The 23455-nt window shown below is 55.2% G+C and overlaps 5 protein-coding genes across 5 annotated transcripts; 3 read left to right on the forward strand and 2 right to left on the reverse strand.

Annotated features, from left to right (window-relative positions):
- The first annotated feature begins 170 nt into the window (after nucleotides 1-170).
- On the forward strand, nucleotides 171-7778 carry CAOG_04326 (hypothetical protein). Its single transcript, XM_004348104.2, has 11 exons — nucleotides 171-406; nucleotides 916-1040; nucleotides 1139-5194; nucleotides 5287-5346; nucleotides 5481-5672; nucleotides 5754-5927; nucleotides 6023-6107; nucleotides 6236-6366; nucleotides 6448-6552; nucleotides 6664-7019; nucleotides 7252-7778. Exons 1-11 carry the CDS (start codon nucleotides 312-314, stop codon nucleotides 7690-7692), a joined length of 5820 nt encoding a protein of 1939 aa, XP_004348154.2. The 5' UTR covers nucleotides 171-311; the 3' UTR covers nucleotides 7693-7778.
- Nucleotides 7779-9500: 1722 nt separating this feature from the next.
- Nucleotides 9501-13730, forward strand: CAOG_04327 (hypothetical protein). Its single transcript, XM_004348105.2, has 12 exons — nucleotides 9501-9813; nucleotides 10003-10101; nucleotides 10202-10345; nucleotides 10444-10576; nucleotides 10681-10808; nucleotides 10898-11154; nucleotides 11284-11917; nucleotides 12028-12222; nucleotides 12316-12426; nucleotides 12495-12647; nucleotides 12731-12799; nucleotides 12914-13730. The coding sequence occupies exons 1-12, from the start codon at nucleotides 9607-9609 to the stop codon at nucleotides 13646-13648; spliced, it is 2865 nt and encodes a 954-aa protein (XP_004348155.2). The 5' UTR covers nucleotides 9501-9606; the 3' UTR covers nucleotides 13649-13730.
- Nucleotides 13731-13778: 48 nt separating this feature from the next.
- Nucleotides 13779-15213, forward strand: CAOG_04328 (vacuolar ATP synthase subunit G). The gene is made up of 2 exons (XM_004348106.2): nucleotides 13779-13882; nucleotides 14818-15213. The coding sequence occupies exons 1-2, from the start codon at nucleotides 13801-13803 to the stop codon at nucleotides 15084-15086; spliced, it is 351 nt and encodes a 116-aa protein (XP_004348156.1). The 5' UTR covers nucleotides 13779-13800; the 3' UTR covers nucleotides 15087-15213.
- A 46-nt stretch (nucleotides 15214-15259) lies between these two features.
- Nucleotides 15260-17307, reverse strand: CAOG_04329 (hypothetical protein). The gene is made up of 4 exons (XM_004348107.2): nucleotides 17109-17307; nucleotides 16765-16814; nucleotides 16123-16367; nucleotides 15260-15666 (listed from the first exon to the last, which is right to left on the reverse strand). The coding sequence occupies exons 1-4, from the start codon at nucleotides 17196-17198 to the stop codon at nucleotides 15413-15415; spliced, it is 639 nt and encodes a 212-aa protein (XP_004348157.1). The 5' UTR covers nucleotides 17199-17307; the 3' UTR covers nucleotides 15260-15412.
- Nucleotides 17308-18033: 726 nt separating this feature from the next.
- On the reverse strand, nucleotides 18034-23443 carry CAOG_04330 (MAP/microtubule affinity-regulating kinase 2). Its single transcript, XM_004348108.2, has 3 exons — nucleotides 21981-23443; nucleotides 21220-21492; nucleotides 18034-21038 (listed from the first exon to the last, which is right to left on the reverse strand). The coding sequence occupies exons 1-3, from the start codon at nucleotides 23256-23258 to the stop codon at nucleotides 18171-18173; spliced, it is 4419 nt and encodes a 1472-aa protein (XP_004348158.1). The 5' UTR covers nucleotides 23259-23443; the 3' UTR covers nucleotides 18034-18170.
- Nucleotides 23444-23455: the final 12 nt, after the last annotated feature.

Here is a 23455-nt window from a genome sequence, read left to right on the forward strand (position 1 = left end):
AATGCATTTGTGATCTGACTTGACCTCGTGTGGAAATGGGAAGGGCAAAGGGAAAGGGCAAAAAGGGAGGTGAAGGTCCGTTATGGCTGAATCCAGCCAATCCTTTCCCTCCCCCCCTTTGATTTGCAGGCTTCTTCTTTGTTTTTGTTCTTGTTCTTCTTGTTCCTCTTCTGCTTATAGTTCTCCATAGAGTTGGATCCGACCAGTCCTTTCACTCCACACACTCCAGCTTTCCTAACTCCGACCCTTTCCGCCTCCCTTCAAAAGACAGCTGCAAACACCCCCCCCCGCCCTTGCCCGCAATCGCACAAATGGGCAATCAGGTCTCGACTGCTGCGTCCGGACCCATTGTCGGCGTGGAGCAGCTGCTCACCGAGCTCCCCGACCAGCCAGAGTTTGTCTCGAGGTTTGTGTCACTGAAGCCGGTCCTCCTCTTCCCTCCCGACCCCTGCCGCTTCCCCTGCCCCCTGTGTCGCCCAGCACCCAGCACTTCAGCCACTCCTGCCATCGCTCGAGCAAACTCGCCTCCTTTCTTGAAAACCGCTTGGCTTGAACCACCAATGCAAAGCACAATGCATTTGCCCCAATTTCTTTTTTTTTTTTTTTTTTTTTTTTTTTTGTACGCTTTTTTCCATTGCATTGCATTCATTGCTGTTGCTGGAACGCGAGGCTTCCAATGTTGCCCTGTTGCTCGTTCTCAGCTTGTATTGAGATCGAAGCCGGACAAACAGCACCGGCCTCATCGGAACGAACAATGTCCAGCCAATTCAATTTGGCTGCACGACCACTCACTCACTCACTCACTCACATCCACATCCACGAAGGAAAAGCGCAGACAATGAGTGAGTGCGGATTGTTGCTCACCTTGGTCGTGTTGGGTTTGATCTGGTGGGTTGGCTTTTGTTTGTTCAATAGCTTGGTCAGCACGCGCTTTATGAAAACGACGCGCACCAAATTTCAAGGCTTGGATCATGTCACCAAAGTGTTCACAAAGATGGCGCCAAGTCTCTCCTTGGCGAAATACAATGTGCAGATGGATGGTAAGCGAGGAACAAAAAAAACCAGGAGCAACGGGGTGAGATTGGTGGTGGTTCCCTCACAAAAGTTTGGTTGTTTTCGCCTTCTGTTCCCAAATCAGTCATCTCCAAGCGCCTCCGAGGCAACCACAACGCAATCCCATATACAAAATGGTACGAGACTGCCAATGCAGGATTCTTGGTCCGGCAGTACTTTTTGACCACGCTATACGACCGGATTAGCACGCGTCCGTTCCTCGGCGCAATCGAAAAGAAATGGCTCGTGTACCAGCTGCTGAAGGGCCTCGCGCTGTGTCACGAGCGAGACCTGTTTCATGGTGATATCAAGACAGAGAATGTGGTGGTGACGAGCTGGAACTGGGCCTTCCTTGTCGACTTTGCCCCATTCAAGCCGGCATTCCTGCCCGACGACAACCCTGCAGCCTTCTCCTTTTTCTTTGACACGTCGGGCCGTCGCTCTTGCTATATTGCGCCCGAGCGATTCTACTCACCCGACAAAACCGACTCCACCGCGGATGTCTGCACCGAGGGAGACTTGACTGCGGCGATGGATGTTTTCTCGCTCGGCTGCGTGGTGGCCGAGCTCTTCCTTGAAGGGCGGCACATTTTCGATCTCTCGCAGCTGCTTGCCTATCGGAAAGGCACGTACGATATTTCTCCAATGCTGGCGCGCATTGACGATCCGGACGCAGTGGCGCTCATCCGCCACATGCTCCAAGTCGACCCTACCAAGCGCAGCACTGCGCAAGGTTATCTGCAGCAGTGGCGCAACCGAGTCTTCCCTCCTCAATTCGACCAGTTGCACCATATTGTCGCTGAGCTGTGCTTGAAGCACCAACCCGACGACACCATTTTCCTGCTTCGAAAGCAGTTCAAACACCTCATGTCGCAGTTTGAGCTTGCTCACACGGGCCGCGTGTCGCCTTCGTCAAGTCGGCGCGGCTCTGTGTCGAGCGTTTTGGGCATGGAAGGGACGACCAAGATGTCCAAACCAGCAGGATCTTCTCAAAGACAGCAGCAGCAGCAGCAGCAGCAGCAGCAACAACAACAACAACAACAACAACTACAGCAGCAACAACAACTCCAGCAGCAGGCTTCTCGGCCCCCAAAACCACCAGCAAGTGCCTCGCAACAGCTCAATTCTGAAATCGAGCCCGGGATTGTCCGCTCCAACAGCGCCAGCATTGGCTTTGATGTTCACCAAGCCAGCGGACGCGCCGGTCTTGCAGCCTCGCGAAAGCCACCGACGCCATCCAAATCGCAAAGCAACCTGAGTGCTTCGATTGCAGAGGAAGATCGGACGGCTTCGACAACGTTGACCGAAGACCCGACCATCACGGCGCCAAGCGACGACGACGACGACGATGGCGACGATGACGACGACGCGGACGCCGTTGACGACTCTCTGCTTGGTCAACAGCGCAATGCACGGGCACCCACGCAGGATAGCCAGATGGTGGTCATTCTGGTCTCTGTCATCACCTCCTGCATTCGCTCGCTCAAGCATGCCTCTTCTCGTCTTGATGCTCTGCACATGCTCATCAAGCTGGGCGGTGTTGTCACTGACGAGTGCCGCATCGAGCGCATTCTGCCATTCATGACACACCTGTTGCAGGATCCGTCCCCGATGGTGCGCGTGTCTGCGCTGCGAAACCTCACCAAGCTGGTTGGGTGGGTGAGCCATGTTTCGCCATCCGACTCCAACCTCTTCCCCGAGTATTTTCTCCCCAGCGTCAAGGAGTTTGTGAACGATCCCGAGGTCTCCGTTCGCGTTGCCTGCGCCGAAAATGTCGCGTTGCTGTCTGAAGCCGCCCTGCGTTTCTTGGAGCTGTCGCAAGCTCGTCCAGACCCGACTGCCTATATCGATCCTGCGAGCGACTTTGATTCTGACGATGTTGCGGACAACAACAACAACGGTGGTTTGTTGGACGCAGCAGCAGCAGCCGCAGCAGCGGAATCTGGAGTCACGGGCGGCGCCGGCGGTAGCGGCAGTGGCGCCATGACCCCTGCCACGCCATCGTCCGCTCAGCGCGAGACTGGTGCAGCTCCCAGTCTCTTGCGGACGGCTTTGACCATGTCTGCGTCGCTGTCGGAGGATTCTTCTGCGAGTGGCACCGCCACGCCTACGCCATCAGGCACACCGTCCAACCCTCGCCCGCGCAGCCAGTCTCTGTCGTCGGGCGCCAAGCAAGGTGCCTCCACTCCGACCACGGCGGCACCTTATGGCCAGCCGCTTGGAGAGGACCACATTGTCAACACTTCCATGCCGTACCAGCGCTCGTACGACAAGGAACTGCAGGAGCTTCACGCGACCTTCCGCGGCATGTTGGACACGATCGTGGCAGACCCGACGCTTCTCGTGCGCCGCGCCATGCTTTCGGACGTTGGGCGTCTCTGCATCTTTTTCGGACGGCAAAAGGCTGTGGACTTTTTGCTGACCCACATTCTCACCTACCTCAATGCCCGTGACTGGCGCTTGCGAGCTGCCTTCTTTGACAGCATCGTTGCCGTCGCAACCTATGTTGGCGGTGTGGGACTCAAGCAGTACATTCTGCCGCTCTTCTCTCGAGGCTTCCACGACGAGGAGGAGTTTGTCACCGAGCGCGCTCTCAGCGCCCTGGGCACGCTGGCCGAGGTCGGGCTCTTCCAGCGCTCGACTGTGCTCTCGCTCATCCACGAGTCTGCGCCGTTGCTCTTCCACCCCAACATTTGGATTCGGTATTCGACCGTGTCGTTCATTGTGGCCTCGGCCCGCAGCTTTACGCTCGCCGAGTTCACCTGCATTCTGCTGCCCACGTTGCGTCCATACATTCGCCATCGCGAACTCACCAATCTAGACAGCGACCTGGCTCTGCTGGAGGTGCTGCGCAAGCCGCTGAAGCGCGCCGTGTTTGATTTTGTGACGGCCATCCCGGATATTGGCGCCTTCTTTGCCTACCTCGTCGATGAGCGCTCGAAACGCCAACGCAAGCGTGCAGATGATGCGACTGCCAGCCGCACACGCGGTGGCCGACTCATGTCGCAGTCTGGCGCAGTGCCAACGCGTCCCGATGCTGTTCGCAGCTCGAGCCGTTCGGGGTCGTTCGTCGGTGACGCTGCAGCTGCGCCTGGCGAGAGTGCACAGACCGCCTTTTTGCGCGGATCATCTGGCAGTCGAGACCACTCACGCACGGGCAGTGTTGCCGCCGTGCCAATGGATGGACTTGCGGCTGATGCGCCCAGCCTGCCCGCCCATGTGATGGAGCAGCAGCGAGAGTTGTTTACACGTTTGCAATCGCTCGGAATGACCGACAGCGACCAAGAAAAGATTCTCATTCTCACCGAGATTATTGCCCATCGCCGCCGTCGACTGCTGAATCTCGGCATGAACTTCAACCACGTCCCAGACGGATCCTTCCTGGACCCGTCCAAGTTGCTTTCGAGCGAGCCCAGCGAGTCCAGTCCTGGCTCTGTCGACTCGGCCTTGGTGAAGTTGCAGACTGGGTTTGCCAACCTGGAGGACTTGGACCCGCCCGTCCAAGTGCAGCAAATTGACCTGCGAGCTGTGCTCGAGTCGAGCAGGCAGAACGGTGGCAACGCTGCAGGCTTCAAGGGGGCGCATGCGTTTTCTGGCAGTGGCTCGTCCGCGCCCGAGATGGGGGCTGCACCAACTTTGTCGACCGGTCCGGCATCCCCGCGCACGAGCCGCTCTCAGGCGACCTCCAGCGTGCATGTCAACGAAGAGTGGCAGCTCATGTTTGGTGGTGGTCGTTCGCAACAGCAACAGCAGCAACAACAGCAACAACAGCAGCAACAGGCGGCTGCAGGCGCTCGCGCCATGTCTCCTCCGCCACCGTACACTGCAGAGGGATTGTCCGGCTCGCCACCGGGCGCCGCAATGCATCCCCGCCCATTGTCTCCTGCTCCTGGAGGCGGGTATGCGCCGCGCCCGCGATCGGTCATGCTGAGCGGCAAGTCTGGCGCAGGGCCCACGTTGGGCGGTGGTGGCAACGAGCTGCCAACCTACGCGCAGTCGGAGGCCAAAGTCACCCAACAGCGCCAAGCAACTCTTTCCCCACCCCAGCCCTCGTCCGCCGAAACGGAAGCGTACCAGCGCAAGCTTGCTGCCGAGAACCTCCATTCGGCACCAGACTTGCAGCTGGACCGCACACGTCATTGTAAGCGAGCATTGCTTTTTTTTGTCTAGTTTTGCAACTGACACTATGACTCCATCGTGATGTGTCTAACTCTGTGGGAATACTTTCTGCAGCCGACTTGTGGAAGCTGGTCGATCGCCAGTTGCAAGAACGATTCCCAACGTGGCAACAGAGTGAGTCGTTTTGTTTCTTCTGTTTGTTTATTGTTGGTGTTTTTTTTTTGGAGGGGGGGGGGTTTGTCGGATGTGCGGGAAGGAACTGCGATGTTGATTCCATGTGGTTTTAATTTTATTTTCTTTCGGCTCAGACCTCGGCGACGCATCCTCCGTCTACCCGCCTGGAATGCCTCTCGTCAAGATGGAACCGGCGCCAGTAACGACCAAGTCGCGCTCAGCCACCGTTACCGCCTCTTCGGCCACGTCGACGGCCTTGGGTCATGCTGGGTTGTCGGCGTTTCCTCCTGGACTCCCATCTTCGAACGCTAGCTGGACTCCACAAGGTTTGTTTGTTCTTGGCCTTGCCGGAATCAACATTTTGCGCGTGTGTGCTCACGCTCCCTCTCGTGCCGTGGTGGTCTTAGGTATTCTCGTCGCTCATTTCCACGAGCATCGGGCGAGCATCAACCGAATTGTCGTTTCGCCAGACAATCAGTTCTTTGCCTCCTGCTCGGACGACGGCACTGTCAAGGTGTGGGATACGGAGCGCCTGGAGCGCCATGTCACCAACCGTTCGCGATTAACCTACTCCCGGCAAGGTAGCGTATTGTCCGGCGGTCTTTTGTGTTTGTGTATGTGTGTTCGTGGACCTCATGGGTCTCATGCGTCGTTGATGCAATCCGCTCTTGGACAGGCGGACACATCAAAGCGATCACGACGTGCGAAAACTCCCACAGTATTGCAAGTGCTTCTGATAATGGCACCCTCCACGTCTTCCGGTATGAGTTTTTTTTTCGGTCCTGCTGGTGTTTTATTTTATTTTGTTTTTTCTTGGTGTATTTGTGGGGGGGGGGACGCTTCGCTGCGATTTGTTTCTGACCGCCTCGTTCTATTTTTTTTCTTCCAGCGTCGAGTCGACAAGCGCTTCCACTGCCGGAGCCAATATTGCCAAGTACAATGGCTTTGCGCCCTTGTACCTGCGCAGCCTTGATGTCAAGGAAGAAGGCGCTGTGGTGGATTTGATGCATTACGAAGCTGGTACGCATCCATTTTGCTTTTGCCACTCGTTTTTTTGTTTTTTCGGCGTTCCCTGATTGGTTTCTGGTTTTTTTCCCTCAGATGCTCAATCCACACTTGCCTACGCAACTGTTTCCGGAAACATTTACGGATGGGACTTGCGCTGTGACCGCAACACTTGGAAGCTCAAGAATGACCGCACTCATGGTTGGAAATTGGCGCGCTTTTTTTTTTTTGGTTTCTCCTTTGAGCACCGACTCGCTATGTGCCTTGCGCTCACTCTCACGGCTGGTGGATACTTGTGTCAATGTGGTACAGGGTTGATTTCCTCGTTCATCGTCGATCCCTCTCGAAACTGGCTCATGCTTGGAACAACGCGAGGCTACTTTGACTGCTGGGACTTGCGATTCCAGTTGCCAGTCAAGTCTTGGCTGCATCCTGCACGAAAGCCAGTCGTTCGTCTCTCCAACTACCCGAACAAGTATCGCTTGCCGCTCGTGCTGGCGTCCACTTCTGGCAGTGGCGGCGAATTTGCCACTTGGGATGTTGAGCGCGGCGTTTGCACCCAAATTTTCGCCATGCCCCCACCGCCCTTGCCAGTATCGCCCGACGGACCTGCGCCGACCGCTCCCAACATGACTCCTTCCACGACCATGACCCTCGGCACCAAGCCTGTGAGTTTTGTTTTGAGCTTTTTTGTTTTGTTTTGTTTTTTGGTTTGGGAGATCGTGTGGTTGTTTTTGAGATTTTTGTTTGTTGAAAGAGCGAGCATCAGTAAGAAGTGGAGGACCGGGGTGGGCTGCCGAGCGAGCCGTCAATGCTACGATTTGAATCATGTGACTTTTTTGCCGTGCACTGACTTTGTGCCTTGTTTTGTTCGCAATTTGGTCTTGGTTCTCAACCTAGTTGGTCTTCCCCGCCAACAACGCCGCCGACCCGATCCACGATCTCGGGCTGGACGACCTGCACGTTCAGATGACCTCAAAGTACACGGACAGCACGACGGCCTTGCTGTGTCCTGCTTACCGCAGCTTTGTTGTCTCTGCAGGCACTGATCGCCGGCTGCGTCTTTGGGATCTGGAGCACCCCCGTGGCTCGCGCATGCTGACCGACCTCCAGCCCCGACCATCGTACAGCGCCTTCGCAGCGGGCGACGTGAATGTCTTCCACGAGTACTACCCTCCGCCGCCAGCCGCAGGCACTGGAACGCAGCCCGCCACTGCGCGCGGCACAGGATCCCCAGCTGTCAACCACCTAGACGGCATCAACGACTTGGCTTTTACCGAGCTTCCTCATCCGTTCATCTTTAGCGGCGGCCGCGACGGTGTGTTGAAAGTGTGGTCTTGAGCTACTTTTTTTTTCTTGCTTGCCCATCGTTTTTCGAGCACTGTAATTGCCCCATATGTCTAAAGCCAATCATACACCCCTTTTGTGACTTTACTTCAAGTGCCACAAACTGGAGCACACACACAAACTACAGTACAGTGTCCGGAAGTTTTTCTTGGGTTTCAAAAGGTGCACTTCCTTTTTCGTAGCGTTGGCCAGTCAATAAAAATCTCTCTCCAAGCAAATCTCCAAACAAAAGTACGTGGTGACAGAGATTGGAATTTTGTTGCCGTCGAAATCGTCATCTCATGTTCGCAATTTGCTTTTGTGTTTTGTGTTTTTATCTCGACACCATCCCCCTCCTCCCGACCCACTGCCATACTTGTTTTTTCTCGCTTGCCAATCACACACATCAGTGCCGCAAATCGAACGCCCCATTGAAACGCCGTTTGGCCCTGCGCCGTCGGACGTGACGACCAAATCCCAAGAGGCCACGGCGATTGGCACCGAGCAGCGTTTTCCTTCCGAATTAAAAGACGTGCCGGTGCAACTCCAGGAAAAGCCAAGCAGCGGCTGGCTCGGCTGGATCTTCCGCGGTCGCAGGCCGTCCCAGGAGCATGTCATGGTTGACACGCACGAGCAGGAGCGCTGGGACCATTGGTCGACGGGAAACCCGGCACCCATGTCCGGGCGGGAAAATGAGAACGCCGTGGTCGGCGCGTACGAGCATGTTCCCATCGCGAATGACCGAATGGCTCCCTTCGACCCCCACAACCGCGAGCGTGGCATCTACGACAGTCCTCTGGCCACCCCGGCGGTCAGCTCGGCAGCGTCGCCGTCGGCGCCAGGCTGGTCGTTCTTCCGCCGTCGCCCGTCGGAGCCGCAGGTCAAAGTCCCGACCGAAGAGCTGAGCGAGCGCATTGTGCTGCACCCGAAAGGCGACAACGGCATGCTTGCCCGCATGCAGCGCGAGGAACCCGTTCCGGACGATCCGTCCTCCATGACGACGGATTCGCCCGTGATTGGCGCAGGCCGCTCCATTCGTCGTCGCGCCTCGAGCGACAATGCCACGCACATTGCTGAAGACTTGCAGCGGCGCATGCAGCGCGACGAACCCGTTCCAGAGGATCCGTCTACGATGACGACGGACTCGCCCGTTGGGAGCTCGATTCGTCGCCTCTCGACCGAAAACGTCAAGGAAACCGCCGAGCAAGTGCAGCGTCGCATGTCGGATGCCGTGCGCGAGGTGACCTCTGCGGCCGCTCGACCTGCGCAGTCGACATGGCTGTGGCAACGCCCCAGCAAGGCTCGGATTGAAAAGTCTTCCTTCCGACATGTCATGCCGGAAGATCTTTCGCTCCAGAACGAGAATCTCAGCGAGCTCATTGACGAGGCCAATCTCGGCAGTGTTTAAGCAACTGCTACAGTGTGTGTAACTATGTGACTTTTTTTCTTTTGTTCTCCTTTGCTGTTGATCTGTATCTTTTTTGAAAATCTCTGCCAAACAAAACAAAACAAAGCCAAACGAAGACCACTGAAGCTCTGTGGCAAGCTCAAGCTCCAGCGAGACGCAAGAAATCTTGTAGATAGTGTCAATACATATTGCACTATTTCCATGCGCGCACGTGTGCGTGTGTTTGTGTGTGTGGTGTAAAAACTGCCAAAGTGAAAGTTTCGCTGCAAAATGCATTTTTACTTTCAACCTGATCCGTTGGTCGATGATCGTGCTCGTGAACAATTGAAAACTATACTGTAAGCAGTTCCCTTCTTGCTTTGTCCCGCCTACTTTGATCGACTGAGATTGTGAATCAGCGCTCAGTCTTCCAGCTCTTTGTCCATTTTGTTGACTCGAATCAATCTTCCTCGTCGTGTCTCAACTTTAGTCCCTCTGCACCATCCCCACGCCCTCACGCCACCCACCCCCAATTCATCTGAATGCCACCCATGGCCTCGACGCTCTCGGCGCAGGACTCGGAGCTCGAAGCCGAGTTTGCCGCCCGCTTGTCCGCCTCGCGCGCAACCAGTGTACCTGCAGACGCTGGCTCTGGCGCTGGCTCGTCAGCCGCCTCGTGGACGTCGTCTCTGTCATCCAACGAGCTCCTTGACGCTGTGTCGTCCGAGCTGCAGCCCGCACTCACCCAGGTACACAAAGGGCGTTCCCAAAGTGAAACAAGTTTGCATGCGAGTTTGTTGGCTTTTTTGGTTTTTTTTTTCGTTTTTCCCGCCAAAAAATCTGATGCTTTGCACAAAGGCGTCGTCGTCGCTGTGACGATGTTGAGCATTGTTGGATTCTGACGCTGTTTTCGTTGGTTTGTCATATTCTGAGGGTAGATGGCCGCCAGGGTCGCCGCGGCAAGTGCAGCGATTCAAGCCCATTTTGGATCCGGCAAGCAGCCATCAGCTGCCAACGAGGTCGATAGTGCCATCCTGGTATGAAAATAATGAGGTCTTCACAGGGTGAACTTTGATTGTTGTGTTGATGACAACTTGAAAACCAAAAAAATGCTCAAGCCGCTGTTTGTGTGGACAGACGATTGAGCACGCGCTTCGTGCGTTGAACGTTGTCTTTGGCAGCTTGGTCTCGGCAAACCAGCTGCAACTCTCGTTTGATGGCATCTCGCATGCGGCAAATGCACTGTGTCAAACGCTCACTGCTGTGGGCTTGGCTCAACGGGTAAAAGGCGCACACACGCCTGGCGATGTAATTTTTTTCAGCCGATTCGCACTTGTGCCTCACGCTTTTTTGTTTGTTTGCTTGTTTTCGTTTCGCAGCAACTGAAGGCAGACCGCTTGGCAGAATGTGCTGCTACAAGTACGACCTTGTTTGGCAACTATGCCGTTGTATTGAGCGAACGGGTCCAACTGGACAACTTGTCGCATTCTGACATGGTGGCCTTTGCTGCAAGTACGTTTCACCGTGCATTTCATTTCGTCCAGTTCAACGGAGCTGCCTTCTAGTGCGTCACCTTGAACTCATTCGTTTTTGTTCCTTGGATGTTGCACTTGTAGCTTGCGAGGGGCTTGTTCAGCTTTGCACGCTGAGTGAGCGCAACATGTCAATGTTGAACGCAACCTGGAAAGCCCTGATTCGCCTCGTCTCTCGAGCTGCACCCACAGCCCTCCGATCAAACATTCCTGCAAGTTTAGTTGGAGCGTCTTTTGAACGAATCTCAACGCTGGACCTCACTCTGGTGTTGTTTTCGTGTTTTTGTTTTTTTGCTTCCAGATCGGCGCGATTGTGGATGCCCTCAGTGCTCCTCTTCTTCGCAACCTCAAGGACTGCGTGACTGCGACGCCTTACACTGTCACTGGCCAAACGCCAGACGAGCCAGCGACGTCGTTTGGCGACTCGAAAAATTTTACGCGCTGCTTTCGTGTTTGTCGGTTTTATCTCTCTCATCTGTTCCACACCGTCAAGGCATTGGCAAGCTCACTGGAGTCCTGCTATGCCAAAGTTATTGACATTGTCTTGTCGGTCAAAGGGTAGGTCCCTTTTGCGATGTTTTCTCTTTCTTTTTTTTTTTCTTTTTTTTTTTTTGGCTTGCTTGTTGGGAACGTGTTCCGTTTACACACCACTGATGTGCATGCTTCGCGCGTCATCTCGTCGACCAGATTGATATTGGACGCTCTCACTTCCAAGAACGTGACTGCTGTAACGTTTTCCGAGTTGCGGAGCCTGGTCATTAACGCAGACACGATCGTCAAATGCCTCGCAATCAACCCGCTCTTTTGTGCGTGCTTGGGTTCGTCTTGCCAGTCCGACGCGATTGCTGGCCGACCCCTCCGTTTGGCGCAGCTGACGACTGTGCTGGCGCTCTGCACGTTCAGCACCGATACGCGCGACCCACTGCCCGCGACCGTTCTCGACCTGCTGTTTCCAAATGCTGCTGCAGACCAACAAAGTGCGCTGCCTCTGCTTGACATGGTGTTTGCGCAAGTTGCAGAGGCGCGAGCGGAAATATTGCTGCCGTGCACGTTGTATGTGGAGGTGCCTGGGGCTGTGCCATCATCCGAACAGGCGCAGCTGCTCCGTGTGTCCTTGTACCAGCACACCTGGGAATCGCTGTGCGACCTTGCCGTCGCTCTACCCGCAGCAAAGTTCAGTGTTCTGGAGCGGGCGTTAATGCGTCAAGTCTTATCCCCAAACTCACTCTGTGCAACCCTTGCGGCTGACGTGTGGAGCTTTCTCGCGCCACGCCTGCCTGCGCACACCCTTTGCGCACACTTGCGTCTCCTTGGGCAATTGGTATGGCTGAGGAGGAGCTGAACTGAACTTGGGAGTTGTTGGCAGTACCACGGAGACTTCTTTGTTATCGGTTTTTTTTTCGACTAAAACTCCCACGAATTGTGTCGCAGATTGTGTGCACTCCTCGAGATCAGCCACTTCACGTGACGCTGGGCCATTTGATTTCTCGGCTGAGTAGCGAACTTCCAGATGACCAGTACATTGCACTGGTGGAGGCCTTCTCTCCGGCTGCAAATCTCGCCAATTTGGCGTTCTGGCGGTACTTTGCCGCCTCGGGTCAGGCCATGTCCGAGCAAGAGATTGCTGTATGTTCTGACGCTGTCGAGGACCTTGAATTGGCTGCCGCTGATTTGAAGTCCGAGTGGGATGCATTATTTTTTTCTTCTTTTTTTTTTCAGGTTGTCCAAGCGGGCGTGTCGAGCATTGTTTCGGGAGTCGTCGCTCCGGCAACACAGGCCCTTGTTCAGTCCTGCCAACCCAACCAAGGAGCCTCGGTGCATGAAATCCAGGTGATTATTTTTTGTTTTGTCAAGAAAAGATGTTTGAATTCTGACCGACTTCTTCTTCGTCTCTCCAGACCCTTGCATGCGGCGCGATCGCAACTCTGTTCACGTCCCATGCTATTGCAAGCACAATCGCACGGCGTGATTTGACAACGCTTATCGACACAATCGTTCGATGCTCCGCGTCCGTGTTTCCTGCAGCGGGGAGCGGGGAAGCTCCAGCACAGGTTTGCCAGGTGTAACTCTTGTTGCTGGCGTTTTGCGGTTGTCTCATGTCTGTTATTTTCGTGCTTGCTTGCATTTGTTGTAGGCATGCTGTGCGCTGCTGAATGCAGTCCACGCACTCTACCCAGGACTTTCTGTTGACCACTTGACCTCGGTATGCTTTTGCTTGCTTTGGTTTGTTTGGCTCTCATCATCTCCTGCGCTCAGCCCGCCCGCCTCCGCCCGCCTCGCCTAATCTGCGTCCGCTTTTTGGCTCCTTTTTTCTTAGATTTTCACAGCACTCGCAGCGTCCATTGAACGCCAGCCTTTGGGAGTGAAACTCATCGTTTGCAAACTGCTCGGTCGCTGCGCCCACTTTTCAGTGGAGGGTCTTCGGCAGCCGCATGCAAGTCCAGAGCTCTTGCAGGCCTGGATTCACTTATTTAACGTCGTGCTGTCCGAGCAGCACTGGCTCGTCCTGACACCCGCCTGCGTCGCGTGGCAGGAATTTGCCCAGTTTACCCCGTTCAAGGATATCATTGGCCAGCTCTGTCCGCCCGACCGCATGGATGTTATCAAGCAGTTTCTGTGCTCGACCCCGATTGGAAGCGACCAGTTTGGAGCAGCCGTGTCCGATCCTTCTCTTGAATCCGAGCGCATCCGAAATCTCGTCTCCAGCCTCGGGGAGTGTGAAGGCGGACAGATGAATCACCTCCGCGCCAGCCTGGAAGAGGGTTTGAGATTGAACGCTGTCTCAGTCGAAGCGACGTCGAGTGTTTCCCGCAACAAGCGCGCGTTCGACGACGAAGACGGCAGCGCTCACCAGCCAGCCGCAACTCGGCATCGCCTGGACGGCCCCTTGCATGACAAGTTGCAACAGGCCATCACTTTTGTTCGGGCCGAGGTCGAGCAGATGGTTCACCTTTCTCCCGACGTGCTGTCCTCTGCAACCATTTCGGAGCTCGGTGCGCTCCATTCGGCAGTTCAGCGACTCTTGCAACGCCAGCCTGCTGGGCGATCTTGAAGTGCTCTGCCTTTTTTTATTGTCTTGTTGTTGTTGTTGCATCTATCTATTATTATTATGTTAACTTAAACGCATTTCCAGAGCAATGGGTGGAAGTTGCATTTTGATTTTTGATTTTTGATTCATTCAGTCCTTCTTTTTTTTTCCCCAAAATGTCCAACCAATCTCAAGGCATCCAGGCGCTCCTCGCGGCCGAGAAGTCTGCTGCTGAAATTGTTGCCAAGGCCCGCAAGCGTACGTTCCTCTCTTTCTTCTCCACCTTTTGGTTATCTCGCTCTCTCTCTCTCTCTCTACACTGGCTCGCTCTCTGCAGTGGACGGTTCGAAAGCCTGCTTTTTTTTTTTTCTTTTTTTCTTTTTTTTTTTTTGATTTTTCCCTCGTGGCAGTGATTTTTTGATTTTTTCCCCCTTTTCACCTTTGCTCGCTTCGCCGTTTCGCTCTTTGTCGCACGAGCAGCGCACGCCTAGCCGAGAAGGAGAGAGACAAAGAGTGATGTTGCTTGTAGTTGAAGGGGTTTTAAGTGCGACTCACAGCTGGAATCGCCAAGCAAAAGAGCAAAAAAAAAAAAAAAAAAAAAAGTGGGGAAGAAAATCGAAAAAATACAAAAAGACACTCATGACTTTTTTTTTTTTTTTTTTTTTTTCCCTTTTCCCCAGCACTCATTCCGCGCGATCGACTTGTCCGTGACGAGAGTTGGGGGGGGGGATGAGTTCAAACTCAGCAGGGCCTGGGAACAGAGGGGGATGTGCGTGGGATGGCAAAAAAGTGCTCTGTAGAGTTTACAATGGCGATCGAATGCAGTAATGGAAAAGCCAGCAAAAATAAAGAAAGCTTGGTTTTTCTGTCTCTGTCTCTGTCTCTCTCGTTGTTGTGTCATGGACCAACGCTTTGTGGGATTCGAGTTCAGTGCGTGCTGCTGCTGCTGCTGTGCGATTCGTGCCAGTGCTGATGTGGCAGCTGGTCGGTCGGTCGATCGGTCTATCGAACCAAACCCATCCGCACTGTGTGCTCCTCTATCATTATCCCCCCCCCCATCGCTTTGACCAGTGCGCAATGGATGACTGTTGGCGTTGTCATTCTGCGGTAGATGCAATCTTGGATGTCAAGGAAGACACCTCTGAACAACAGCTCACCTCTGCCGTCTCTTGCTTGTTGTTCTCCCAACACAGGCAAGGCCACCCGCCTGAAGCAGGCCAAGGATGAGGCTGAGGCCGAGATTGCCGCTTTCAAGAGCGAGCGCGAGGCCCAGTTCCAGGCTCACGTCAAGGCACACGAAGGCGACACAACCCAGATTGCCCAGCGACTGAAGGAGGAGACCAACACCAAGCTCGTCGCCATCGATAACGATGCTGCCCAGCACAAGCAGGCCGTCATTAACAAGCTTCTTGAGTATGTCTGCGACGTCAAGGCCGAGCTCCACATCAACGTCCGCGATTAAAAACAACAAAGCCAAAAATTTGCATTCCCCTTACAGTTCTACCTCTCGCTCTATCTCTCTCTCTCTCTCTTCCTGCGTTTTCTTGTGATTTTCTGTTGACAAAAATAAATTCTTGTGTTTGAGTCCACTGTTGTACAAGACTTGGTGGCTCTGAGGAAAGCAGGAAGCAGCGAGAAAAGATGGATTTCGTCGATACAGTCCCTGCCGGTGCGCACTTTGGCAAAAAACACAATAGTTTAATTGACAACAAACACTCATACAGTACAGGGCACGCACCCGCTCGCGACGCACCAAAAAAAGAACAAAAACCTGTTTGTTTGCTTTGTTCAGTGAGCGGCAGCAGCAACGGTCTTCTTGAGTGCCTTGCGGAGGTCCTCCATCAGACTGACTTGCATCTTTGGCATAACAGTGTCGAGGATGGAGCTTGTGGAGAGCTGTCCGCCGAGCTGTACCTGCAGGACGCCGACCATTCGAGTTCGGAGGCCGTTGTCCAACGATTTAAAAATCCAGCCGCCTCGGTGCAGGAAGCCGCGCACAACGTCCTTTTGATGTGGTGCGCCGCTGTGTTCGATGCTCTCGCCTATTCCGATGCGTCGATGCGAGAACGAGGAGAGAGAGAGAGAGAGCAAGCAAGCAAGCAAGCAGATGTGAGTTGAAAACATTCTCACCACACTCTTCCACACACCAGCCCGCTCGCTCCAGTGACAAGCAGATCGAAATGGAGGGGCACCCGCGTCATTCAATCAAGAATGAAAACGGAAGCTAATAACGGGGTGTGGGGGGGGGGTGCGAACTCATCCAATTGGGTCCACGTGAAACCGAAACCGCAACTTCTCAAAACGCCGAAAACTCAAACAAAAAACTCCCCAAATGAGAAACCCGCCGCCGACCGTGAAGGTACGCCCGCAGGTATCAGGGAAGGGGTTGGGACTGAGAATTGCGAGTAAGAGGAGGATGAGGAGGAGGATGAGGAGGATGAGGACGAGGAGGAGGATGGAGCAGGAGGGCGCGAATGGGCGGTTTTGTGGTTCCTCACCAGCAAGAATCAGGTCGTTAGTGCCCTCGAGCGGTCGGAAGACAACCGCGTCGCAAAAGTCGCGCGAAGAGATGACGCCGAGCATGGCCGAGTTCATGGTGGTGTGGACAACCGTAACGCCGTCGGCTAAGGTCTCGAGGAGCTTCATGGACTTGACGTGCTCGTCCCACTTTGTTCGCTCGCTGACAAGCATGAGCGACGCCACGCGCGCCGGCGGTGCGTCAAACTCTGACTCGATGCGGTATCTGTGCGAGTGCGAGTACGAACAGCCACGTGAGCCAAAGCCAAAAACAGGGAGCGGAACAAAAGGGCAATTGAGCCGGTGCGGACGCGGCAAAGAGCGGGGAACCGAAGCACCGGAAAGAGAAAGGGGGAAAAAAAGGAAAAAAAAAAAAAAAAAAAAGAGGCAGCACGAGACGAGCGGCCAACCAGAGCCAGCGAGCGCGATTGTCCCGCACGTCAATTGGGAAGGGAAGGAGGAGGGGGGGGAAGGAGAAGGAGGTCACGGAAAAGCCAAGATGGAGAAACAAGAGCAGCGAGCGAGCGAGCACGAGAAGGAGAAACAGAGGCAGCGGTAGAAAAAAAAGAAGGAGGAGGTGGCGGAAAAAGAGCGACACGCAGGCGCTTGCCTCGCTCACTTACCGCTTGGGGTGCATGCCAGGAACAGCTTGGGCATAGACTTTGGTCTCTTTCTGTGTTTGTTGTGATTCAAGCAAGGAAGCAGCAGCGCAGAAGAAGCAAAACGAACGAAAAAGGGTGAGAACTAGAACTCAAACAAAAAAAAAAAAAAAAAAATGAAGCGAAAAATAAGCAACGTTGTGGGGATCTGACACCGCACACGTCGACCGTGACAACAGAGAGACCAGGAAGCAAAATCAAGTGAAGAGGAAAGAGAGAGAGAGAGAGAGAGAGAGAGAGAGAGAGAGAGAGAGAGAGAGCGAAGGACAAGAGCAAAGTAGACAATGGCTAACAAAGCAGGCGCGTACCGTCGACTTGACGAGCTCCATGGACTTGTCCTCGGCGACAGCCAGAATGGTCTGCACTGCCTGCTCGGCGACGGCAACGTAGTCAACCATGATGATGTGTGAATGTATGTGTTAAGAGAAAAGCGCCGGGGGCGGTTGGTTGTTTGTGAGAGGGGAGACTTTGGTTTGGGAAATGGACTGAGGTCTCGCCAAAAGCGGCAATGAACAAATACAATATGGAATGTGTGCCGAGGCGCGAACCGCGCGTGTTGACGAACGAATCCAACTGCGTTCTCTGCGCGCGCAAACGAGGCTGATCATGAGTGGAGGGCACAGAAGAGTGAACAGCGACGAGGTGAACAAGTCAAAGCAAGACAAAAGCGAAAGGCACAACGTGCAATCAAAGGTCGGCACGCGCGCGAGACTTTGATTCAACACTTCTTCAGCTGCTCGCCCCGTACCCCCACTTCCCTCCGTCGACCACGCTGCTCTGCCTCCGTCGAAGAAGCACCCGGCGCCTGCTCTGTGGTGGCATGGGGTCGGGCCTTCCCCCTCGCGAGTCCAAAAATTCGATTACCAAAAAACTCGCTCGCCTTTTTGTATTGAAATGGAATTTTTCTGTGCGTTGCGGTTTGCTCAAAACAACAAAAACCATCAACAAACAACAAAAAACACCTCCTCATCGACATCCGCCTCGCCTCGTCGGGCTTTGGGCGTTTCGGGTTGTTGTGGCGTGTGATTGGTGGTGGAAGTGCAGGGTCACCAGCTGCTGCTGCGTTCAAAGAGCGTTTTCAAAGATGGAGCGAAAGGGGCGAGCTGTACAGACCATTTGCCCCCTTTCTTTCTTTGCTCGTTGCTCGAACGCGTCAACACAATACCGACGAACCACCAGTGACAGCCGCGCAGAGAATTGTTTCACAATCAACCGCAGGCAACAGCGTGCAGAAACCACGGCAAAAATCAGGTCTATTCAACGAGAAAAAAAATAGACAAAGCTAACAAAAACGAAAACATGAACACAACTGAAAACAAAAGGGCTCGCGCGAAGCAGCTTCAAGATGACCAACACTCCCCTCTTCTCCTTCACAGATTCATGCTGGCAATCAGGGTGCTGCACACGCGCTTGTGGCGCCAAATGTCGCCGCGGATGCGCTTCACATGCAGACCGTACAGACTCAGCCGCGGAATGTGACAGACCTCCAGCTCAAACTGCGAGGGTTTTTTGGAATCATCATGCGCCTCGCAGAGCAGGACGTAGCCAGATTCGGCAAAACGGATGTTGGCACGGACGAGCGCTCGGCGAACCTCGGCCAGAATCTCCTTGGGCGGCTTGGACGACGTTGTCGAAACGTTAAAGAAGCCCGAGAGGGTTCGGATGGGCGCGGCTCGGCTGGCCGACTCGTCCATCGAGTCTTGCGATGACGTGACAGACCAGCTGCTGGATGTGGGGCTGGGCTGGTTTTGCGACGAACCCCAGGCGGTGAGGGACAGCTTCGAGCTGATCGACTTGAGCATGGACACGGCATCCATCGTGAGCCGACGGGACAGGCGGGGCTTTGTTGTGGACGACGGGGCAGAAGCAGAGGCAGCAGCGTTCGCCGAGTGTGACGGATGGGCGCGGCTCGTCATGGGCGAGGCGTTGGCAGCAACGTTTGGGAAATTCTGGGAGAGAGCTGGAGTCGAGATGGTCTTGTCGTGGGACGTGATACCAGTCATCAACGCGTGACCGGTCGCGGCGAGATTGACAGGCTGTACTGTTGCCGCCGACTGTGACTGGGCGCGTGTGCGCGTCGCTCCACGAGGAGGAAGAGGGCTGCTGCCACTGGCTGCCACTGGCGCTGCAGCAGCAACGAAAGAGCTGGGCGACGAGAGTGCCAAATACGAAGGGTTGGTCCGGCTGGAGCTGGGAGGATAAACCTGTGTCGAGGAGGAGAAGGGCGTACCGCCGCCAGCCGAGAGACTCGATGAGCCAGAGTAGCCCGTTGGGGAGCTGGCGCGCGAGGAATGCGACGAGTGCGTGCTGGAGGAAGGGTGCAACAGGCGCCCCGAACCAGAAGATGCGCCCTCGTCGGTGGCGATTGTCAACGACGCTGCAGACTCGTGCGTCGGCGACGCGGGTACAGAGTCTAGAGGTTGGGTTGGTTGGGCGCCAGTCACGAAAGTGCTCGTGATGACCTGGGGCGGCGGGGTTGATGTGCGTGCCGTGGGTTGCGAGGCCAGACGTCGCTCGCGGATGGTTTTGGACAGTATGGGCAACACCTGATCGGACGAAACGGGCAAAGACATGGGTACTGGCAAATGGTGGCCAGAATCCAAATGTTTGGCGCTGCCGCGACGTGCAAGCGGCTGATGCATCGTTTGCTGCTGGACGGGCGAGTGCGTCGCTGAAATACTAGAGTGCGCGTCAAAGAACATTGGCGTGCGCGTGAGTGGCGCAGACATGGGTTCGCCGTCCGGCATGAGCCGAGCCACCCCGAGCGACGCGGCTGTCACCAGCTGGTATTGGTGTGCAGTCTCGCCGTGCTGACTCTGACTAGCAGCGGCGATGGCGACATGTGCAGAGACACGAGCTGCAAGACGAGCTGGGGAAGTTGGCTCGGAATCGATTGGATGTTCGGAGGAGAAGGAACTGCGCGAGTGCGGGTGCGTCCGACTGACGCCCGCCGCCATGTTGTCGTCGTCCGCGTCTGCACCACCGGCGGCGAAGGCGTGGCCAGAAAGCTCTTGGATGCTTTGCAGATTGCTGCTGGACATGGTCCGCGACCGAGACTTTTGAGCAAACAGTTGCTGCTGCTGTTGAATGATCAACTCGACGCGATCGCGCGCCCGTTTTTCCGCCAAAAGATAGTACATGCATCGGATGGGATGGTAACACAAGGTGCGGAAGCGAGCGCGAGATTCGGCATCCAACTTGGCATTCTGGTTCAACACCGAACGCGGATCAAGCCGCAAAGTGCTGCGCGAGCGGCTTAACGACCGCTGGAGTGGGTGATGATGATGCGGCTGGTGTGGCTGTTGTTGTTGTTGTTGTTGTTGTTGTTGTTGTTGTTGTTGTTGTTGTTGTTGTTGTTGTTGCTGTTGCTGTACTTGTTGATGCTGCTGTATTTGTTGCTGTGGTGCGGCGGCCATGGCCATCAAATGCGGCTGAGGGGGCGAGTCATCGAGCGCAGGTAACCCACCCTCCGCGGCTTCAGCCACTAAATTCGCCCATTGGTCCAGACGATCGTTGGCAAGTGCGGCGTCCAGGCCATCCGAGTCGGAATCAGAGTCGCTCGGATCGAAAAAGTCAATTGCAGGGCCGTCATCCTCTTCGCCAGCCTGCTGCAGGAGCTGGTGCTGTGCCATGAGAAGCGCGGCAGCCGTCGAAGGCTGCGTGGTGGCCGGAACCTGGGGCTGAATCTCAGGAATGCCAATCATCTGGTCGACGAGATGCTGACGGAAGCGAAAGACGCGGGTGAGCTCCGACGTCACCTCGGGGTCGACCTTCAGAATGGGCTCGCGCGACGGCAAGGACGAGTCAGGCGGGCCAGAGTACCCTTCCAAAACCCAGCGGTGGTAGCGCAAGCGCTCAACGGTGATGCGCTTTTTCGGATCGACAGTCAGCATGGCACGAATGATGGCTTGGCTTCCAATCGAGAGATGAGGAGGAACCCTGTACATGCCTGACGCAATTTGGTCGTACAGCTTGCGCACATGTTGCGAGTCGAACGGCAAACTGCCGCAGAGCAAGGCGTAGAGGATGACGCCCAGACTCCAGACATCCACCTCGGGACCCGTGTACTTGCGACCGCGCACCATTTCGGGTGCTGCGTAATACGGCGATCCGCAGAACGTGTCCAGCTGTGCTTGATGCTCGTACATGTTGGAGAAGCCAAAATCGATAATCTTAATGTTCTTGTTCTCGTCCAGCAGAAGATTTTCCGGCTTCAAATCGCGATGCACGATAAAGTTCTGTCATGTTTTGTTTGTTGCAACGTGCACGTTGCAGGGCACGAGGAGCAGGGGTTGCGGGGGGGGGGTGAGAACCAAATCGACAATCAAAAAAACGTTTCTGCCAACTTCCCTTCCCCCCGCCTCCAAGCCGTGTGTGTGCGTGCGTGTGTGGATGTATATTCTGCTGACGCTTTCTCACCTGGTGGCAATAGTCGACAGCAGAGAGAATCTGTCGGAAAAACTTGCGCGCCTCGGGCTCGTTGACCCGCGTGCGTGTGACAATGTAGTCGAACAGCTCGCCGCCAGCGGCTTGCTCCATGATGAGCGTAATCGATGTCTCGGATTCAATCACATCGTAAATGTGCACAATGTGGGGATGGTGTAGGACTTTCAGCGCTCGAATTTCCCGCGCAAGCCGTGTCGCGTGTTTGTCTGTTGTCAAGTTGGCCTTTTCAATGGATTTGATCGCGACCTGTCAAAAACCCAAAAAGCACAAAAAAACATGAGTCAGACAATCACCCATCCAAAAAAAAAGTGAAGCTGGAGGTGAGTCTCCAGGACAAAGGAAAGTGCAGTGCATCCTTTGATGGATGTATCGCCGAGATTGCACACCTCGCTGCAATTAAGCACTCAAAGGAGAAAAAGATTAGAAAAAGGGTGATGTTAGATTGAGGTTTGGCGTATTTGCTCCCTCAAGCAACACTTTCCGATCGAGGGCAGATCGTCGCAGACGAAGGGAAGGACCCAAAACACGAAGTAGGGGGGGGGGGCGCGGATCCAATGAAGCAACCGTGCACAAGAACGCGTCCATCCGCAATGGCATGGGGCGGCGCGACGGGTGCGTAACAAATTGGACGCGGGGGATATCTGACCCGGCTCATAAAAAACGTCCTAAAACACCCCAAAACAAGGCTCGTTTCGTTTCGTTTCGCTTCGTTGCTTTTTTTTTTTGCTTTTTACCTGCTGGCCAGTGTGGATGTGGATGCCCTGCTTGACCTTGCCGTAGGTGCCTTCGCCGAGAGTCTTGCCAATGCGGTACTTGCCGACGAGGGTGTCTGGCGGATGCTGGAACGGCGATTGATGATGTGGAGGCGCAACGGGGAAAATCACAGCCGGCACCCCTCCGCCCGCGCTGCTGGGATTGCTTCTGCTGCTGCTGCTGCTGCTGCTGCTGCTGCTGCTGCTGCTGCTGCTGCTGCTGCTGCTGCTGCTGCTGCTGCTGCTGCTGTCTCCGTGGCTGTCACGCGTATTGGGGCTGTTTATGGGGTTGCTGTTGTTGCTGCTAATGCTGCTGCTGGGAGATGGCTGGGGTTGCTGCTGCTGCTGCGATGATGGTAGATCTGGATTCGCAGTGTTTTTCAGCGCGCCCTCCGATGCAACTGACGCAACTGACGCCACGTCTGCTGCCTCTCGCTCTGCTCCCGCCGTTCCTACTGCCACGGAAGATACCGATGCTACTCTGTCGGTGCAGGACTCGGGAGGAGCACTGGTGCTTGCTGATGCTTGGTGGCCCAGAGTGTTACCGTTGCTGCGAAAGCCGTGTGGAACGGATGCGCCCGTCCGAGGCGCAGTGCTGCTCGCGTCCGCGGCGTCGCTCGTGCTCGAGGACGCATCAGCACTCGCGTGCACTGGTCGCCGCTGGGGCGGAGGCTGCAGATGCACGGAAGCAGCACCCGATGAATCAGGGGACGCCGCCTCATCATCATCGAACTCTCGACTGGAACCGCAGCTACTGCTGCCATTCCGGCTGTGACTACTAGTGCGAACGGTGCTGCGACTGGTGTCGTTGTCACTACTACTGCTGCTGCTGCTGCTGCTGTGGGCGAGGTCGACGATGGGCGCAACTGGCGACACTGGCGAAGGGAAGGGGTTGGCGTGGACCGCCGAAACGCTCAAATTCGCATTCGCATCGACATGCACTTCCGGCGAAGGCTCAGTCTCGCATGCCGGCCCTGCCGCTGCCACGGTTGACAGCAGTAGTACCGGCGGTGGCTGTGATAGTTGTGGGGCGCCGACAGTCCCGACGGAGATGGGAATCGCCGACGCGACGGACGATGGCGCGAAACCCGCTGCGAATGTTGACAAGTCTGCTGTTGTGGCACCCACCCGGCCTTGCGAGCCTGGCTCAACGACCGCCTCGGGAACGATGCTGGCATCGGAATACGACACGGCATGCTCCGTCACGGAAGCTCGCTGCACCACCGTGCCGAGCACGACTGCAGGATTCCGACTCGCCATTCGCACCCGCTCGCGGCAAATGAGTTGTTGATGTTTTCAAAGACCTCTCTCTCCGTTTCGTTTATTCCAGAGTAATGTGGGCTTCAGTGGCTGAATGTTCGGTTGATGTGTTGGCTGAGGACGGGGATTGAAATGCTCAGAGGGCGATGCGATGACGTGAAAAAAAAAAACACGAGAAAAAAAAAACACGGAAAAAA

The sequence above is a fragment of the Capsaspora owczarzaki genome (genome assembly GCF_000151315.2).
Source record: "Capsaspora owczarzaki ATCC 30864 unplaced genomic scaffold supercont2.6, whole genome shotgun sequence".
Lineage (NCBI taxonomy): Eukaryota > Filasterea > Ministeriida > Capsasporidae > Capsaspora > Capsaspora owczarzaki.

Excerpts from the sequence above, each read along its gene's own strand:
- CAOG_04326 (XM_004348104.2), top strand. The coding sequence starts at position 312 with ATGGGCAATCAGGTCTCGACTGCTGCGTCCGGACCCATTGTCGGCGTG. Across the intron at positions 1,041-1,138 it reads ATACAATGTGCAGATGGATG|TCATCTCCAAGCGCCTCCGA; the intron begins GTAAGCGAGGAA and ends TTCCCAAATCAG. Across the intron at positions 7,020-7,251 it reads TGACCCTCGGCACCAAGCCT|TTGGTCTTCCCCGCCAACAA; the intron begins GTGAGTTTTGTT and ends TTCTCAACCTAG.
- CAOG_04327 (XM_004348105.2), top strand. The coding sequence starts at position 9,607 with ATGCCACCCATGGCCTCGACGCTCTCGGCGCAGGACTCGGAGCTCGAA. Across the intron at positions 9,814-10,002 it reads TGCAGCCCGCACTCACCCAG|ATGGCCGCCAGGGTCGCCGC; the intron begins GTACACAAAGGG and ends TTCTGAGGGTAG. Across the intron at positions 10,809-10,897 it reads CCCTCCGATCAAACATTCCT|ATCGGCGCGATTGTGGATGC; the intron begins GCAAGTTTAGTT and ends TTTTGCTTCCAG.
- CAOG_04328 (XM_004348106.2), top strand. The coding sequence starts at position 13,801 with ATGTCCAACCAATCTCAAGGCATCCAGGCGCTCCTCGCGGCCGAGAAG. Across the intron at positions 13,883-14,817 it reads TGTTGCCAAGGCCCGCAAGC|GCAAGGCCACCCGCCTGAAG; the intron begins GTACGTTCCTCT and ends CTCCCAACACAG.
- CAOG_04329 (XM_004348107.2), bottom strand. The coding sequence starts at position 17,198 with ATGGTTGACTACGTTGCCGTCGCCGAGCAGGCAGTGCAGACCATTCTG. Across the intron at positions 16,815-17,108 it reads TGGAGCTCGTCAAGTCGACG|AAAGAGACCAAAGTCTATGC; the intron begins GTACGCGCCTGC and ends CAACAAACACAG. Across the intron at positions 15,667-16,122 it reads TAACGACCTGATTCTTGCTG|GCGAGAGCATCGAACACAGC; the intron begins GTGAGGAACCAC and ends GCATCGGAATAG.
- CAOG_04330 (XM_004348108.2), bottom strand. The coding sequence starts at position 23,258 with ATGGCGAGTCGGAATCCTGCAGTCGTGCTCGGCACGGTGGTGCAGCGA. Across the intron at positions 21,493-21,980 it reads ACATCCACACTGGCCAGCAG|GTCGCGATCAAATCCATTGA; the intron begins GTAAAAAGCAAA and ends GGTTTTTGACAG. Across the intron at positions 21,039-21,219 it reads CTGTCGACTATTGCCACCAG|AACTTTATCGTGCATCGCGA; the intron begins GTGAGAAAGCGT and ends AAAACATGACAG.